The sequence below is a fragment of the Rhinopithecus bieti genome, unplaced genomic scaffold (genome assembly GCF_001698545.2).
Source record: "Rhinopithecus bieti isolate Rb0 unplaced genomic scaffold, ASM169854v2 scaffold_13017, whole genome shotgun sequence".
In the NCBI taxonomy this organism is placed as follows: Eukaryota; Metazoa; Chordata; class Mammalia; order Primates; family Cercopithecidae; genus Rhinopithecus; species Rhinopithecus bieti.
Window position 1 is genome coordinate 494747 of NW_016807377.1, and position 16192 is coordinate 510938.

General features: G+C 37.5%; 1 protein-coding gene across 1 annotated transcript in view; it reads left to right on the forward strand.

Moving 5' to 3' along the window:
• The window catches only part of CUNH8orf34 (chromosome unknown C8orf34 homolog), a 478644-nt gene that overhangs the window by 283542 nt on the left and 178910 nt on the right, over positions 1–16192 (forward strand). Inside the window, exon 8 of the mRNA XM_017881532.1 lies at positions 5228–5363. Within this exon, the coding sequence (XP_017737021.1) occupies positions 5228–5363 (136 nt within the window). The remainder of the gene's footprint in view (positions 1–5227; positions 5364–16192) is intronic.

The following is a 16192-nucleotide window of genomic DNA, read 5'->3' on the forward strand; positions in this document are numbered from 1 at the left end:
CTTATTACCTTCTCTACATATGTCAAACAATTTAAAAATGCTTAGATAATTGCCATGGAGCTCCATACTACGATTCTGTATCTTATTAGTAGAAAAATGGTACAGAAGCAAGTAGATAGTTGATGATTTTGGCCTTTGAACATATCCTTAAAGGTAATGAGGGGCCAGCGTGTCTGGGCTCCCCAGCCCAGAATTAACCACATAATTTCTTCGTATCAGCATGAAAGACGTTAATAAGTCAATGTGGTGTGCTTTGTGGCTCCAAGATAAAAATCGAGAAAGCAATTTTAGTTCTAATTCATAACAAAATGGCCCCCAAAAGGTGATTGCTTCATTTAAACAAACACTCTTCTTTTACATAATTAATGTCTTCTTTTTAACAGATGTATCCTAAATCATAGAAGTGTGATGAGAATGTATGGGAAGCTTAGATTTGAATTAAACCATTTAGCACAATGCTTCTGCAAAACTCTAATTTGCCCACTATCAACAGTTATTCGGCCTCTGCTTTTAACATTTCCAGGAATGGGGTGATCACATCTCCTACACAGCACTGTACAGTATGCCTTAGAGCAACTATAAATGTTAAAATGTTGTTATATTGATGAGAAACACACTCTCCTCTTATACACATTTCTTCTCTGCAGGCACAGGGGGAACTCTAATATGTCTTCTCTATGACAAACCTTTAGATATTTGATGGTTGCCATTGTGGAAATAAATGAAGACTACACAAATGAAAACAAGCAGAGAATATTTATCTATTTATTCAGAGCTGGTTATAGCATGGGAGTCAGCCACTATCACTTGCATTTACCAGAGACCCAAAGGCATGCAGGGGAGTAGGAAAACTTTATAATAATAGTTTTTAAAGGGAAGGCTTTGAATATGTTCTGATTGGAAGTTGTTGGCATGGAAAAACTGAAGAAGGGCTAACTAGAAACAGACTATCTTATGCAATTGGTTTTGCGAGCGCATTTGGCTTTCTTCAGTTGGTTCTGAGTTGGAAATAGGGGTGAAACGAGGGAAACTGATCTTTATTGATGAAGTCCTAAATGTTTTGAGCCAATGGCTGCAGAGGTTGTGGGTCAGCGTTCTAATGCTGCATACTATCTGGCCCGGCGCAGTGGCTCACGCCTGTGATCCCAGCACTTTGGGAGGCCGAGGCGGGCAGATCACAAGGTCAGGAGATCAAGACCATCCCAGCTAACACAGTGAAACCCTGCCTCTACTAAAAAAAAATAGAAAAAATTATGCAGGCATGGTGGTATGTGCTTGTAATCCCAGCTACTCAGGAGGCTGAGGCAGGAGAATTGCTTGAACCTGGGAGGAGGAGGTTGCAGTGAGCCGAGATCGCACCACTGCACTCTTACCTGGGTGACAGAGCAAGACTCTGTCTCAATAAAAATAAATAAATAAATAAAAATAAAAGGTCCACCTATTATCTACATGTATATTTAATCTCCCCTCCTTTTGTCACTCTCTTTTTTTGGCAAAAGGATGTTGGTTAAAAGGTAAGGTGAGGGATCCAGAGCTTCACTGCTTGATGATTGTTCACTTGTATCCTTAGTCAATTGTATCACGAGATCTTCTTCATCTTTTTTGTTGCCTCATCATTGCGATCATTTGATGAGAGAGTGGCCACATACAAGCATTTAAGACTCTATATGGAATTCAGTGTACCAGCATCATGGACACTATGATAAAAACAAAAACAATTTAAGTCAATTTAATATTGATCTGGTTCTTCAGAGCCAATGGGGTGACTGACTTGGTTCTTCAGAACCAAGAACTTGAATTGTCCAACCCAGTCTAGAAGAACAAATCTCACAGGTCACGAGGACCAAAATTAGAGAATCAAGTAGTTTTTTGTCAAGCTGACATGTAGACTTTTCTACCATACCTGTTTCACTGATCCAAGTATAGCAAGAAGTATCAGCAATGGTATAGATATCACCATGCCTATCGAAAAAAAAAAAAAAAATCCAGAAGAATTCAATTGTTCAACTATCTTGCCAACAGTTGAGATGGATCTGTATTCCATCTAAGGTAGAGGTAGTATCACTTATAGTTTCTGCCAGCATTAGTGATACATGTCTTGCAGTCTTCTGTTTGCATGGTTCCTATGGCTGGAAACTGCTTTGGTTGTTTGTATAAACAATGAATCAGTAACTCCTCCAAGTAAAGTGCCTGAATACTAAAGGATAGCCTCATTTAGGAGTTTGCATCAGAGTTAAAATTTCCAGTCTTGATGATCTATAGAATTAGGGTGTCTGTGTACTGGTAAGATTTGTAATGTTATTTTTATAGTGCATGACGTATGTGTGCATAAAGCAAGCAGGACCAGCTATCTAGATGCAAGGAAATTAGTATCTGGTAGGAACACACAGGGATCCAGAAAAAAGAAATTATTCATGACCTGAGGTTGGGATCAAAGCTGTTCATTAGTTGGGTTACACATGTGAATCTCTGTTAGTCTCTTCCAGGTGACAAATAATTGGTTCATCTTCCTATGAAGGTTGTTGAATTCAAATTTATAATTACATAGATTCTAACTAATCAATTATAATAATAGGGTTTGTGTGTGTGTGTGTGTGTGTGTGTGAAAGGGACACTAGCAAAAATCACAGGTTGATTTATCCATGTAAGTTCAACTGGAAATGCCATTGGATTTAATTCCCTGTGGTCTCATTTGATGAGAATGAAATTTTCCGAGGGTTTTTGATTATGGTAGTTTCGTGAGGAATAGCATATCCAGCAATCAATGAGCTTGAAGGTTACTATTTAGGATAATCCAAGATTAGTGATAGAAAATGATTATGCTCTGGTAGGAAATTTTAGTAAGAATAAAATGAAGGAGAAAAAGAGTCATGGTGGGTGGGTGACTATCAGGGGTCTTTAGAAAATGAGAAGAATGATTGTAATTAAGTAGATAGAAAACAAAATGGCAAGTACACCAGAGATCTTGATCCAATATTGTGGGGAGAAGCTGTCTACTCTCTGAGGTCATTACCTCCCTCTGAAGGTCTTGAGTCAGCTGTCTACTCTGAAGATTTAAGATTGTTACCAGTTTATCTGTACCATGATGAGTCATTTCATGGAGGAATTTAACTAGTGTTCATTTGAAGCCATCTGGTGCCACCAAAAATGCCAGAGATTATCTGAGTAAAGCTAGAACTGTTTTGTCTTTTGGTTTATTTATTTATTTATTTTTTTAGAATAAGAGGCTAAATGTTGATATTTTATAATGGTGTCTTATAATTACTGCAGAGATTTATTCTCTAAAATTTTAGATAGGTTCATAACCTTGATTAAGGCTGCCTCTTTAGCAAAATAATCTGTTAGAACATTTCTTTTAGCTTCTGTATTGTTTATATTTTCATTAGCTTCGATCTTTATAATAACTACATCTGTATGGAACAGGAGTGTATCTAAAAGTGTTTTAAACATCTTCTCTGTTTGATGGAGGTTCTGGCAGAGTTAGAAAACCCTTCGTTTCCAGAGCACCCCAAAGTCATGTATTTTTTTTAAAAATTGTACCAGTATATGTATTACTCTGAGGTCTTTGTCCAGTTAACAAATTCAAGTACGTACAATATTTCTGCCATCTGGGCTAATTTTACCTCCAATAGAGAACTATATCTCACAGACACATAAATTAGTGGTAGCATACTCTGCTTCACAACCTCTAGTTTCAAGTTTTGAAATATGATCCAGCAACAAATAATATTTGGTCAGGGTTTTCAATGGCAGTTCTTAAAAATACTGAAGTGCAGAAAGTTTCCTGAGGTAAGAAAATCATGGGTTCACTTCTTCTGGTAGGGGCAGGAGAGTAGCAAAAATAGGGTGTTCTAGTGGTGAACAGTAATGTGAGAGGGAGAGAGTAACAATCTCTCATGAGTGTTTAATGCTGGTTGAAAAGTGTTGTGTGTTCCGAGGTGGTAGTAATGTCTGTATTGCTTGAGGAACCATGAGATCAAGAGGAGAGTCTGTAATTAGCTCTGCAGAAGCACCAGGTTTTGAATTGGCACCTAGGCTCTTAAACAAGAGGACTAAGCCTTGGTAACCAGGTCAAGGTGATAAGTTTTTGATGATTCTTATAAAGTTGAGTTAAAACCCTAAGTGTTTTTCCAGTTTGCTTATGCACAAGTAGACAACAAGGCTTTCACTTGGGGTGCCTATGGAAGAAATCTGTTGACAAGCCTTCCTCAGATTCCAGAAGGCCGGTTCTTGATTTAGACTGAGTTGTCACCATCTCAGGAACAATTTATTTGACCCTCGTTTGTAATATCCGATTAAAACATACAATCCTCCTGATTGTGTTTTGAGGGATCTAGGATGTTTTTATGATCTTTAGTCATCAGAAGACAGTGATTTTCCTCCTCACATACATTATGCCTTCAGTAATGAATTAGATTTTTGTAAAATTATGATTTATCTTTTGAAACTTTATATATCTTTAGTGCTAAAGCTGAGAGCAAGTAATTGGAATCCTTTTTACAAGCTTCCTTGTTCTCTGAATGAAGTAGGAGATCATATACATGTTGTAACATAGCTGAATCTCAAGAGAAAATTTAGGTCTTTTCATTTTGATTGAGGACCTGGGAAAATAGAAGTGGGCTTCAGTAAACCTTTGGGGCATGACTGTTCAGGTTTACTGTTGTCCTCCCCAGGTGAAGGTAGAAAGCAAACATTGAGAGTGAAAAAGGGGAAGATGTCAGTTATATTTTGATTGGAGGTTGTTGATGGGGAGGCTGGAAGCAGACTAATTAGAAGCAGAGGATTTATGCAATTGGTTTTGAAACATATTTGGTTTTGTGTGGTTGATTCTGAGTTGAGAACAAAGGAAAAAAATAGGAGAGCTGGCAGTCATTGACCAAGTCCTGAACATTTGGGGCTGATTGCTGCAGAGGTTATAGTTTGTCTTCCCCGGTGGGTATGGCAGAAGTTGTGTGTCAGTGGTCTGTGGTCCTAAGTGCTCTGCCCACTCTCCATATATTCAGTCTCTCACCGTTTTGTCTCTTGTAAATTTTCACATATAATTTGTCTCCAACTACGTCTAGAAATAATTTGAAAAATAATTGATACGTGTAGTTAGATTTTTGCAAAGGGGATATATATTGTTTTGCTTGACAAACTAATGGCAGATATTTGAAAACATGAATTTTTCTCCTTAATTCCGCTAGAGTTAATTTTTTTTTCTCTGTAATTGTTTGTGTTGTTACAGAGGATCTTAATGATTTAAGAATGGAGGGAGTAACAACCCTGGTACCTTCTGGGAGCAAATTTAACCAAGGCCGTCCTACTTACCCGGCTGAGCCTCAGGCCAAGGTCACACTGAACATCTGTTCAAGGTGTGCCAGGTAAAAGACATAATAGGTATAGTATATATAAATATGATCTTGATTTTTAAAATCTAAGATTTTAATGCAAAGATTGTACTCTTCTGTTTAAGAAAATCTTTTCATTCCAGTGATCTTTTGTGCTAATATTGGCAGAGTTAGTTATGCAGTTTATCCTGTGCCCAATGCCACTCACACCAACAATGAATCAAAGAGTTTAGATTGTCTTCACTTCACAGCTTGAGACTATTTTGTCTTCTGTCTCTGAATTTCATTCTCTGTCCGCCATTCTGTTCTCTTTCAAAGAAAATTTAAGGGCTCTGAACATTCAAAGCCACTTTTAAAGCACCTGCATAGAGGAAGAGTTTGGCCAGGTACAGTTTAAGATCTGATATTATTGACCTCTTAACCTGCCCCTCATCCTGTTCACCTCCTGGAAAGAATTTAATCAGCTTGACGCTTTTCAGTTTTGGCAGCTGGAAGCAATCTTTGCATATACTGTATGTGGCCAAAGAAGTAGCTTGTAGTTACTGCCAAGTCAGCTCCCAGTGCTGGTCTAGCAGAAACTCACCAAATAGCTAGAATTCATTCTTTTGTAGGAACTAAATCTCATTTGCAAAGAGGCTTTTAAGCCTGTTTAAATGATAAAACAAGCCTTCTAACCCTTATGTAAATGGTCCAGATTAGCAAGAACAATGTACTGGCTGGCCAAATTTGTCTCCTTTTCTTTATGTCTAGCTGCTCTATTGTACTGTTTGAGAGGAGATTAACTGCTTGGATATAGGGAGGGAGGAAAGTGTAGGAAAATCAAACCAGATTTTGTAGCTTTTCTCTTTTGCTTTGACCCTTTGGAAGTTTTTTAAATTTTCACAGGCTTAGAAAAATAGAAAGGACAGCTCTTAGAAAATCAAGGATGTTATTTGAAGCCATTAAGAGAAATAGCATAGCACAGTGAAAACAGCAATGGAAACATTGCTTCAGACAAGTAATATTTGGTGGTTGACTTTTCTTCGTAGGGCTGTGAAGAGAACTTCTAATATTTATGTGACAATATTTAAGCATCCTGAGTGAACACAGTCATTGGTGGATGAGTTATATGACATTTTGTTATAAACTTTGTAGTATAGTTGTACATTTACATTATGACTGGAGAGGGGTTGATGCTTGGTTCATGTCGTTTGTAGCAGACTGGGATATGAGGTGTTTGTTTTATCAAAACAGAAAGTTTATAAAAAGTGTTTTTCTAATATATTGAGGATTTGAACTGCAAAAGGACCAAGCACATTTGTAGCCCTAAATTATCATTCAGCTTGCCAATGATAAACTGTAAATCATAAACAACCTGCATTTAAAGTCAGAACATAACAGAATTTTTCAACAAACATTCAATGCATTAATATTTGGTGGCATGTACTACATTCTTGCTATAAACCACATACTATTCTAAAGACATTAAATGTGTAAACTGATTTAATTTGCAGATAATTCTCAGAGTTAATTACTATTACTATCCCCATTTTATAGATAAGAAAACTGAGGCATGTATTGATTGAATAACTTGTCCAGAGTAATACAACCAATAGGTAGAAAAACACAGTCTGAAACTTAGGCAACATAGGTTGACAGTCTACCTACTAGTCATTCTGCTTTATTGGTAAGCATCAAGCTATTGTCTGAAGGTGAAGATGGAGGCCTCAAATAGATAAAAACAATGAGATAGAAAGTGATTTAGTTGTTTGAAATGATGAAAGTTCATGACTGTTTTGATGGAGAATAAGGCATTGTTTTACTTTCAAAAGCAAAGGAGAAATATATTGATTCAGATAAATGTGGTAAACAGTATGGAAGAAGATTCTAGACTATTCATTTTAGAGCAGCTATTATAGCTAGAATTTAAAGAAGAAAAAACAAATATCAGTTGTCAAGAACTATAGAGAATCTGAGATTTTATTGCATTTGGAGCTTTATATTTATAATATATATTTATATATTATATTATGTTTTATGCGTACTAGGAAAACTCATGAAACACCTGGGTCAGAGACCAAGGACTTTACTACTTACAGCAATAACAATAACCAGGGTATTAGCATCTTCACTGGTTTCCTGAGCCAGAATTCCCAGAGTAACACAAATAGTGCAAAAGATTATATTATGTAAGAGGAAACTAAACTTAGAAAGTGTGACTATTCTGTAAGAGACCATTAGCACTCCTAGGTGTTGCTCCAGGGAGGGCCTCCATCTGTATCCTCCAAGTCTGTGTGCTAGATCAGCAGTCCTCAACCATTTTGGCACCAGGGACTGATTTCATGGAAGATAGTTTTTCCATGGATGGTTGATAGGGTGAATTTTGAGATAGAACTGTTACACTTCAGATCATCAGGCATTAGGTTCTCATATGGAGCATGCAACCTAGATCCCTTCATGCATGGTTCACAATAGGGTTCATGCTCCTGTGAGAATTTATGGTTGATCTGCCAGGAGGCGGAGCTCAGGTGGTAATGCTCCCTTGCCTGCCACTAACCTCCTGCTGTGCCAGGAGGTTCCTAACAGGCCACAGACCAGTACCAGTTCATGGCCTGGGAGTTGGGGATCCCCATGCTATACAAATATTCTTGAACAGATGATCTGAAGAAAAGGCTGTTAGTGTCTTTAAACATGAGAGACACATGGAGAACTGTCTCCCAGTGCTACTTTGGGTAGATTACTTTTGTCATGCATTGATGTGATTATCAAAGCTTTCCGTTATTAATTCTCCAACACCAATCCATGTCACTGTCCCACCTCTCTTTTTGCAAGTAAGGTATTTAAAATAGTGAGAATTATACTTTCTAAGCAGGGCTGAGCAATTATCAGAGGCAGAAGTCATAAGCTGAATCATGGTGGGGAATGTCTGGTTGTATTGTGTGTCCACATAATACTTTGAAATACCACTTGATTAGTGTCTTAGTCTATTTGGGATGCTATAAAATACCATACAGAAATACCATAAACTGTCTTATAAATGACATCTATTTATGTCTCCCAGTTCAGGAGACTGAGAAGTCCAAGATCAAGGTGCTGGCTGATTCAGTGTCTGGGGAGGACCTGCTTCCTCATAGATGGCTGTCTTCTCATGGTGTCCTCGCATGGTGGGAGGATGAGCTAGCTTTCTGGGGTCCTTTTTATAAGGGCACTAATTCCATTCACGAAGGTTCCATCCTTGTGACCTAATCACCTCCCAAAGTCCCCACCTCCTTATACTACCACATAGGGGGTTATATTTCAACATATGAATTTGGGAGTGGGCACAAACATTTAGATCATACCAATTAGTTGCCAATCTCACATAAAAAAAATCAGGATCTCTACCTTCTCTTAAAAATCAGTGCAGCTGATAACACTGGGTCTATATTCTGGAGAGATATCACAGTAGTAGCTTCCTCCTTCTCTAGACCCTGAGGCCAGCAGTCATGCTCCAGTGCACTTTGGTTGGTCAGCTTAGCTTCATTCATTTACACTATCTGTCTAAAGTCTGGAGGCCTTTGTTTGTAACCTCTGAATTATAGAAACACCGTTCAAAGGAGTAAAGACTGTCCCTTTTCCTTCTAAGCATTTGATAAGTGAATCTATGAAATAAACATACAACAGGCAGGTTAACAGGAGAAAAGGTCTACAAATTTATTATGAACTAAGTGGCATCACAGGAAAGAAAAGTGAATACCCAAAAACCTAGTGAGATTCAGGAGCTTAGATACCCTCTCCATAGGGGAGAGGGTAAGGGGAATGTAGGCAACTTAGGGGAGACAGAATGATTTTGGGGAAAGAAGAATGAGTCTTTAGGATAATCAGTGATAGTTTGTGAGAAAGTTTACCTGGGCATGGTGTCAATTCCTAGCCTCCTTCTCCTGTGATAAAAGTTCATCCTCCTTGGTTAATGAAACTCCCAGGGAGGTGACTGATGGTAATGATGAAGTTCCTTTTGGAGAATCTGTCTTTAGGCAGATGAGGGAAGTTCAAAGCAAGCCTCTTGTTGCATTTGCTGTTTTCTAAGTGCCTTCAGCTCAAACTAATCAGTATACCAAAACAGCATATTTTGGGGTTGCATGTTCTAATCTCCTTCAGCTAGAACTTCAAGGGTAAGCAATGAATCAGGTCTCGAAGAATGCAGGTGAAAGAGCCTGGCCAGGCCAGTGGGAGAAGGATCCAGTGCCAAGAAGATACAGACAGCATTCCAATGTCTCAGAGTGTCAGGTTATGGGCACGAGTTTAAGGCAAGCAGCCTGCAGTCTTTAGAGCCAGGAAATCCCTCAGAATCCAGACAGAGTGAGCCAGTCAGAAATTCAGTGCTGTAGATCAGACCAACATGTAAAAAAATGACTGCTTCATTTAGGGAACTGCGCTCATCCCCATTGCTTTCTTTCTGGGCATCTGTATTTTGTGGGGAAGAGACAGATGAGAGGAGAATGCAGAATTCATAGAGCAAAACCAGACACTGGATTTTAACCTTGGAATCAGGATTTAATTCCAAATATTGCAGGATTGGAGATAGTGTGGTGCAGATGAGTAAGAAAATTTAGGATAATGAATGTTAAATTATATCACTTTACTTACCGTCACCTTTCAAGAGTTTACACAAAGGTAGAATAGAAAGACAATCTGCTCTGGAGTGTGACCAAAGGGATCTCACATCCACACTCTAAATTACCTGGTATGTCATTTTAGGGAAAGCTCTTAAAATCTGATTCTTTAGCTGTGAAAGGGAGTTCATATAGCCTTGGAGATCATTTCCAAGGGCAACTGGGAAGGCTGGATATGATAACTAGAAACAACTCAGTTTTCTCTTTTTCTCGCATGTTGGGATAATTACCATATAAATACTTGAGCAGTTTAAAATGCTTTGAGTCTTTTTCCTCATCTTTTGAGAAACTCATGTTAAAATGCTAAGATATTTAGGAAAAAAGAGACTCATTTTCCTGACATTGAGTGTTTTCTCTCTGCCTAAGACTTCTGACTGGCCAGGGGAGAAATCTCTGGTCCATCTTTCAGGATTTCTGTGTTCAATGAAACAGTGTAAAGTGGCAATGTTTTTGTTTTGTTGTTGTTGTTGTTGTTGTTGTTGTTTCTTAGAGTTTCAAGGTCAAGAAATCATTTTCTCATAGAACTGTAATAAGTGAGCTTAATGGATGTGTTGTGAAATTGAAATAATACTATAATGCTAAGATATTATCAACCATCTTGATATAGAATCAATAAGACTCAAGTGATGTTGAGGGTTTCTGCAAAGAGCCCATCAATGACCAAGTTAATGTAAAAAGTGGAATCCACTCCTCAGATTTTTATTTTCCTTAATTTTTTTTTCAAACATTCCACTGGTTGTAAACTACTTGTAGGGTTATAGGGACTCAGATCATGCTACCCCAAATATGGCTCTTTGGCATGTTGGGTACTTTGAACTGAAGGAAACTGGTAGAACCTCAGAGGCAATGTCTCTCTGACTTCTCTCCTCCTCCTGTCTTCAGCCTCCTCCTGTCTTTCTTCCTCGAAGCAAGACATAGAAGCCAGATTTCCTCTTCCTGGGTCTTTGGGCCTTTATTCCTGGAGGCTCCTGTGTCACCTAAAATTTTAGTTAAATACATTTGTTATGCTTTTCTCTGGTTACCTTGTCTTTTGTTATAGGAGTGTCATCTGTGACCCTTACGATGGGTGAGGAAAAGTAGCACATCTTTTGACCCCTACTGTCACAGTGTCTGAAAGTGAGTTTGCATATAGTATATCCAGAACCTTATTGCTCTTATCAAGCAATAAGAGCAATAATTTTAATTTAAATTAATTTTAAATATGATTTAATTTTTTCATTTAATTTAATAAATGTTTTAAATAATTTTTGTATATATTGTATATTTATGGGATACGATATGATGTTTTGATTTATTTTTACTTTATGGAATGATTAAATCAAGTGAGTTAAAAAATCCATTACCAATTATACTTTTTTTGTGGTAAAAACATGTAAAATCTACTTTTTTAGTAATTGAAATAGACAATGCATTATTATTTATTATAGTCACCGTTTTGTGCAAGAGATCACTAAAACATATGTATTCCTTCTGTCTAACTGAAATTTTATACATTTTGACCAACATATTCCCTTTCTTCATTAGTCTCCTTTCCTCCAGCCTCTGGTAACCACCATTCTATTCTTTACTTCTAAGAGTTTGACCTTTTTAAATTTCAAATATAGGTGAGATTGTGCACTATTTGTCTTTCTGTGCCTGACTTATTTAATTCAGCATAATATCCTCCAGGTTCATCTATATTGTTGGCAAGTGACAGAATTCTCTTCTTTTTAAAGGTTGAATAATATTCCATTGTGTATATACACCACATTTTGTTTATGCATTGATCCAATGATGGACACCTGCAGTGGTTCCATAACTTAGCTATTGTGAATAATGCCACAATGAAATTGGGAATGCAGATATCACTGTGGCATACTCTTTTTAATTCTAAAGCTTCTGCACAGCAAAGGCAACACTGAATAGAGCCATCCCACAGACTGGGAGAAAATATTTGTAAACCGTACTCTGATAAGGGGCTAATATCCAAAATATATAAGGAACTCAAACAACTCAATAACTAGAAAACAAAGAACCCAATTTAAAAATGGGCAAGGGATTGAAATAAACATATCTCAGAAAAAGACATACAAATGGCCAGCAGATAACATGAAAAAATGCTAATCATCACCAATCATCAGGGAAATGCAATTTAAAACCACAAAGAGGTATTGCCTAACACCTGATAGAATGGCTGTCATCAAAAAGATGAAAGAGGAAAGATAACAAATACCTGTGAGGATGTAGAGAAAAGGGAACAATTGTGCACTGTTGGTGGAAAAATAATATAGCCATTATTGAAAAGTGTGGATCTTCTGCTGAAAAGTCAAAATAGAATTACTATATGTTCCAGCAATCCCACTTTTGGGTATATATTTAAAGGAATTGAAATCATTATGCCAAAGAAGTATCTGCAAAGAATTCTTCTCATTCAGAACCTGACTGGAAGATGTGATCAGTGATGGGACTGACACATTATACTGGCAATGACCGAGAGATTTCAGAGATACACAACCACTGAAGGAACTTCTACTTTTCCAGGCATCAGGGAAAGAGAAATTAGGGCTACGTTAAATAGCTCTGTAGAGTGTTCTGTGCCAAAAAGTGATTAAAGGATCAAGAATATAACACAAGTGTTGTTGTTTAGCATAGTTATAAGAAATAAAGAAAATAGAAGTTTTTTTCATACATTTTCACATGAGGCTAGAAAAGTGCAAAACAGCTTGTGTCTTCAAACTGGAAATTATCCTGTTACTTTCATATCACTTGACAGCTTTAGTCTGGTGTGAACATTGCTGCAATTTGTGTGACTTAAACAGAGAAATGGCATTGTTTGGCAAGTGGGAAGATGCGTGGCTAATAAGATAACTCACCATCAAAATTTATAAAGAATCTAATCCAGAATATCTTATTTTCCCTCTTAGATCATGAGTGAAGTAAGTCTTTATAAAACAACAATTTTTAGTAAATAGAGCATTGGCTATGAAGGATATAGTAGTGGTTCTTATAATTGTTGAGTTTATTTGTTATAGGTAGATGTTTAAAATAGTCAATGAGTGTCTTGACTGGACTTACAGAAGATTCCAGAAATGCAGTTACATATCCTGAAATGATATGGGCAAAACAAGCTGCATTTCTTGCCTAGGAGACACAGTACAAAGTAAGCCATATCAAAAAAGTAAAGTGTTGGTAGGTCAGTAATGCAAATTGTCAGTAATTATCAGCAAAATTTTTGTGGCTTATTATAATTTGCAAAATTCTGAGCATTGCCTTAAAATTCTCTATTTAATGTCTTGAATTTTGTTTTAATATAACAGTTAAGATACCAATATCTAGAAGACAACTGCTGATACCAAGGCACTAAATTACTATTTCAATGAAGTTTATAAGCCATTTTTCTGGAAAGACCACCCACTAATTCTGTCTACCCACTGCCATTCTCAGGAGTTAAATCTTGTTTGTGTGGACTCATGCCAGGGCATTCCGGGTGGTAAGATACTATTTGCTTTTGATGGTGCAAGTGTTTGCATTCCTTCATGCTTAACATCAATAGTGCACAAAAAAGGGAGCCGAAAGCCATTTTAAAAGAAATTGGATTATAGAGAACATACACTGATACTGGCTCAGAAACTACAGCATGAGAATCCCAGGAGAAATTTGTTCCTAAATAGCTTGTTGTTTTCTAACTGATTTGTCTCATGTAATTCAACCAAAGATTATTCTTCATTTCTCCTAAATATCATGTGGTTAATATATTGAGTCTAGTTATACGTGGACTTGATAAAGCACAAGTAGATCACTGTTGGTGATAGCTGGAAAAAAAGATGAATGTCAAGTCTTACGAATGTGAATTCATTTCAAATTGTCTATATTATTTATTAGTTGACTTGAGAAAACCTACATAAGTAACCATACATTATATTTGATTTCATTTTGTTTATGATATTTTTCTTAACTATTTTATACGTTTATATTCAGCAACTTCCCATGGGAAGGAATGGTGAACAAAACAGACTTGAAGGAAAATGGATAAGGACAAAAAAGGATTACTATCACTTGTGTAAATTTTGTAGTTTTCCATAAAGCTGACCTCCCAGTCCTAGAGATGTAAAAGATTCCATTTGAGTCATGTATACAATGCACCATCTACTGCCGTGTTTCAAGTGATAGAAACATTTAATTTGAATCCAAATGCATTTATCTAGCACTACTCTGTGTCAGATACTGTGATATGCTCTAGAAATACAAATGAACACTTCTGATTTCTGGGAAATTATTGTATTCCAGCTAGAATCGGACATGCAAGCAAATAAATGCAACCCAAAATGTCAGATGATGATAGTGCCGTGGGAGAAAATAAAACATGTTAGAATGGCTACGTCATCCCAGATGTGATTGGTTACAATTTGATGAGAGCTGTTGCTGTGGAAAAAGCCTCACCTTCAGAAATATTGGTATACTGCTCCCATTGTTTATTCAAGATCTGCATGAAGGAAGACATGAAAATAACAAATACCAGCCAGAATCTGGGGGCCACATCAATTTCATGGTTTTTCTTTTGCTTGTAAGTCAATGCAAGAGTCTCCTTAACCCCACTCCTTCTGGTAGCTGTTTTGTGATTCGTAGGGGAGGGAGGGCCTTGTATGCACATGTGTGCACACTCACACACACCATCTCAAAGCCTTTCTTGTTACATGACAAAGAGCTGGTGCTTCAGAGCAAGTGGTATCAGGGTTGAAATCTCAGCTTGGCCACTGTACAACGTCTGGAAAAAAAACCCTCTGTAGACTTCAATTTTCTGTATGAACCTGGGGATGATAATTTTTGCCTATGGGGTTGTAGTGGAATGGAGTGGTTACCTCAGTTTTTAGCACAGAATCTACTCTGAAAAAAAGTCTATTTCAAGAGAAAAAACTGGCCATATACATCTCAAAAGAAGTCAAATATACATTTAAATCCAGAGAAGTCACAGTATATTTTAGGGAAAAAAAGAAATATTAAATTGAAGGTCTGTGAAATAGTCATAAGGGTTGTTCAAGTGAGTAAAATATTAAGAATAATTCTTGTTGAGTTTTGACTAAATAAATAGAAGTACTTTTGAAGCAGCATCATTTGTCTGAGTGAGGTGATACCCGAGGTTCATTGTCCCATGGCCATGGAATACTAGGACACTGACACACCAGAGTGAGGATCAGAGCAGAAGTTTGTTTAACGGGTAAAAGAAAGAGAAGAGAGGGGTGCAGAGAGGGGTCCCAGAGAAAATGCATTACCAGTTCCTTGGTGAAATGCAGAGGTTTTATAAATGAGCTTGAGGGGGCGGTGTCTGATTTACATAGGGCACAAAAGATTGGTCGGACCAGGTGTGCCATTTGCATAGAGCAGGAAGAGGCTGGCCGCCCCACCTTAATCTTTTATTATGCAGATAGGTTCTCTACCTGGCTGGCAACATGTTGCCTGGTTCTTTACTATATACGTGGTGACAAAAGGGAGCCTCCATGTTGAACACACCTGGCTTCTAGGTAGCCCTTTTCTATTAGCACAGCTGCCAGCATTTACCAGTGCGACCTTCCAGGTTGCTTATCTATGTTTGCAGTTCAGTTTTACAGGCTGCTCTTTATTAGAAAACAAATGGTTTGGGGCTGCTTTTGTTAAAAGGAAAGCCTTGCCAATGACCTCACTATCTGCCTAAATAATTTCTTTCTAGCTCCTCTATCACCTTGATTATAAAGAGGCAGATTTCCTTATCATTCTTCTCCCTATGGATGTACAAATCTATATGTTTACTTTATCTACCTATTCATCCATCCATCTATTCCATAAAACCCTTTCCCAAGACTGTGATGTGAAAGAAATGGATGATGTGAGAGGCAGGGAAAAGTGATCTAGGAGTCACAGCAGCTGGCTCAAAAAACAGCAAGAAAGCCTGTTTATGAATCCTGCCATCCGTACTAGTCCACTGGGTTTCCAGTTCATACCAGCAGACCTGAGGATATATTTTTGCTTCTCCATTTAGTTCCTCAAGACTTTGCTCGAGGAACTTGGCCAAGACTTTGCTTGGCCTTCTTCAGGGTAAACTCCTTTTCTCTTCCAGGATTTTTGGACTTCAGAGAATATCTGTGATATGTGGTACAGAAATTCAGGAAAAGCCTAAGGCCACCCAGAGAATAAGCATCCTACAATTAGGGAATGAAAATAGCATACTGGCAGCTATGAAAAAGAACAAAATCTTTTTCGTCCTTTGCAGCAGCATGG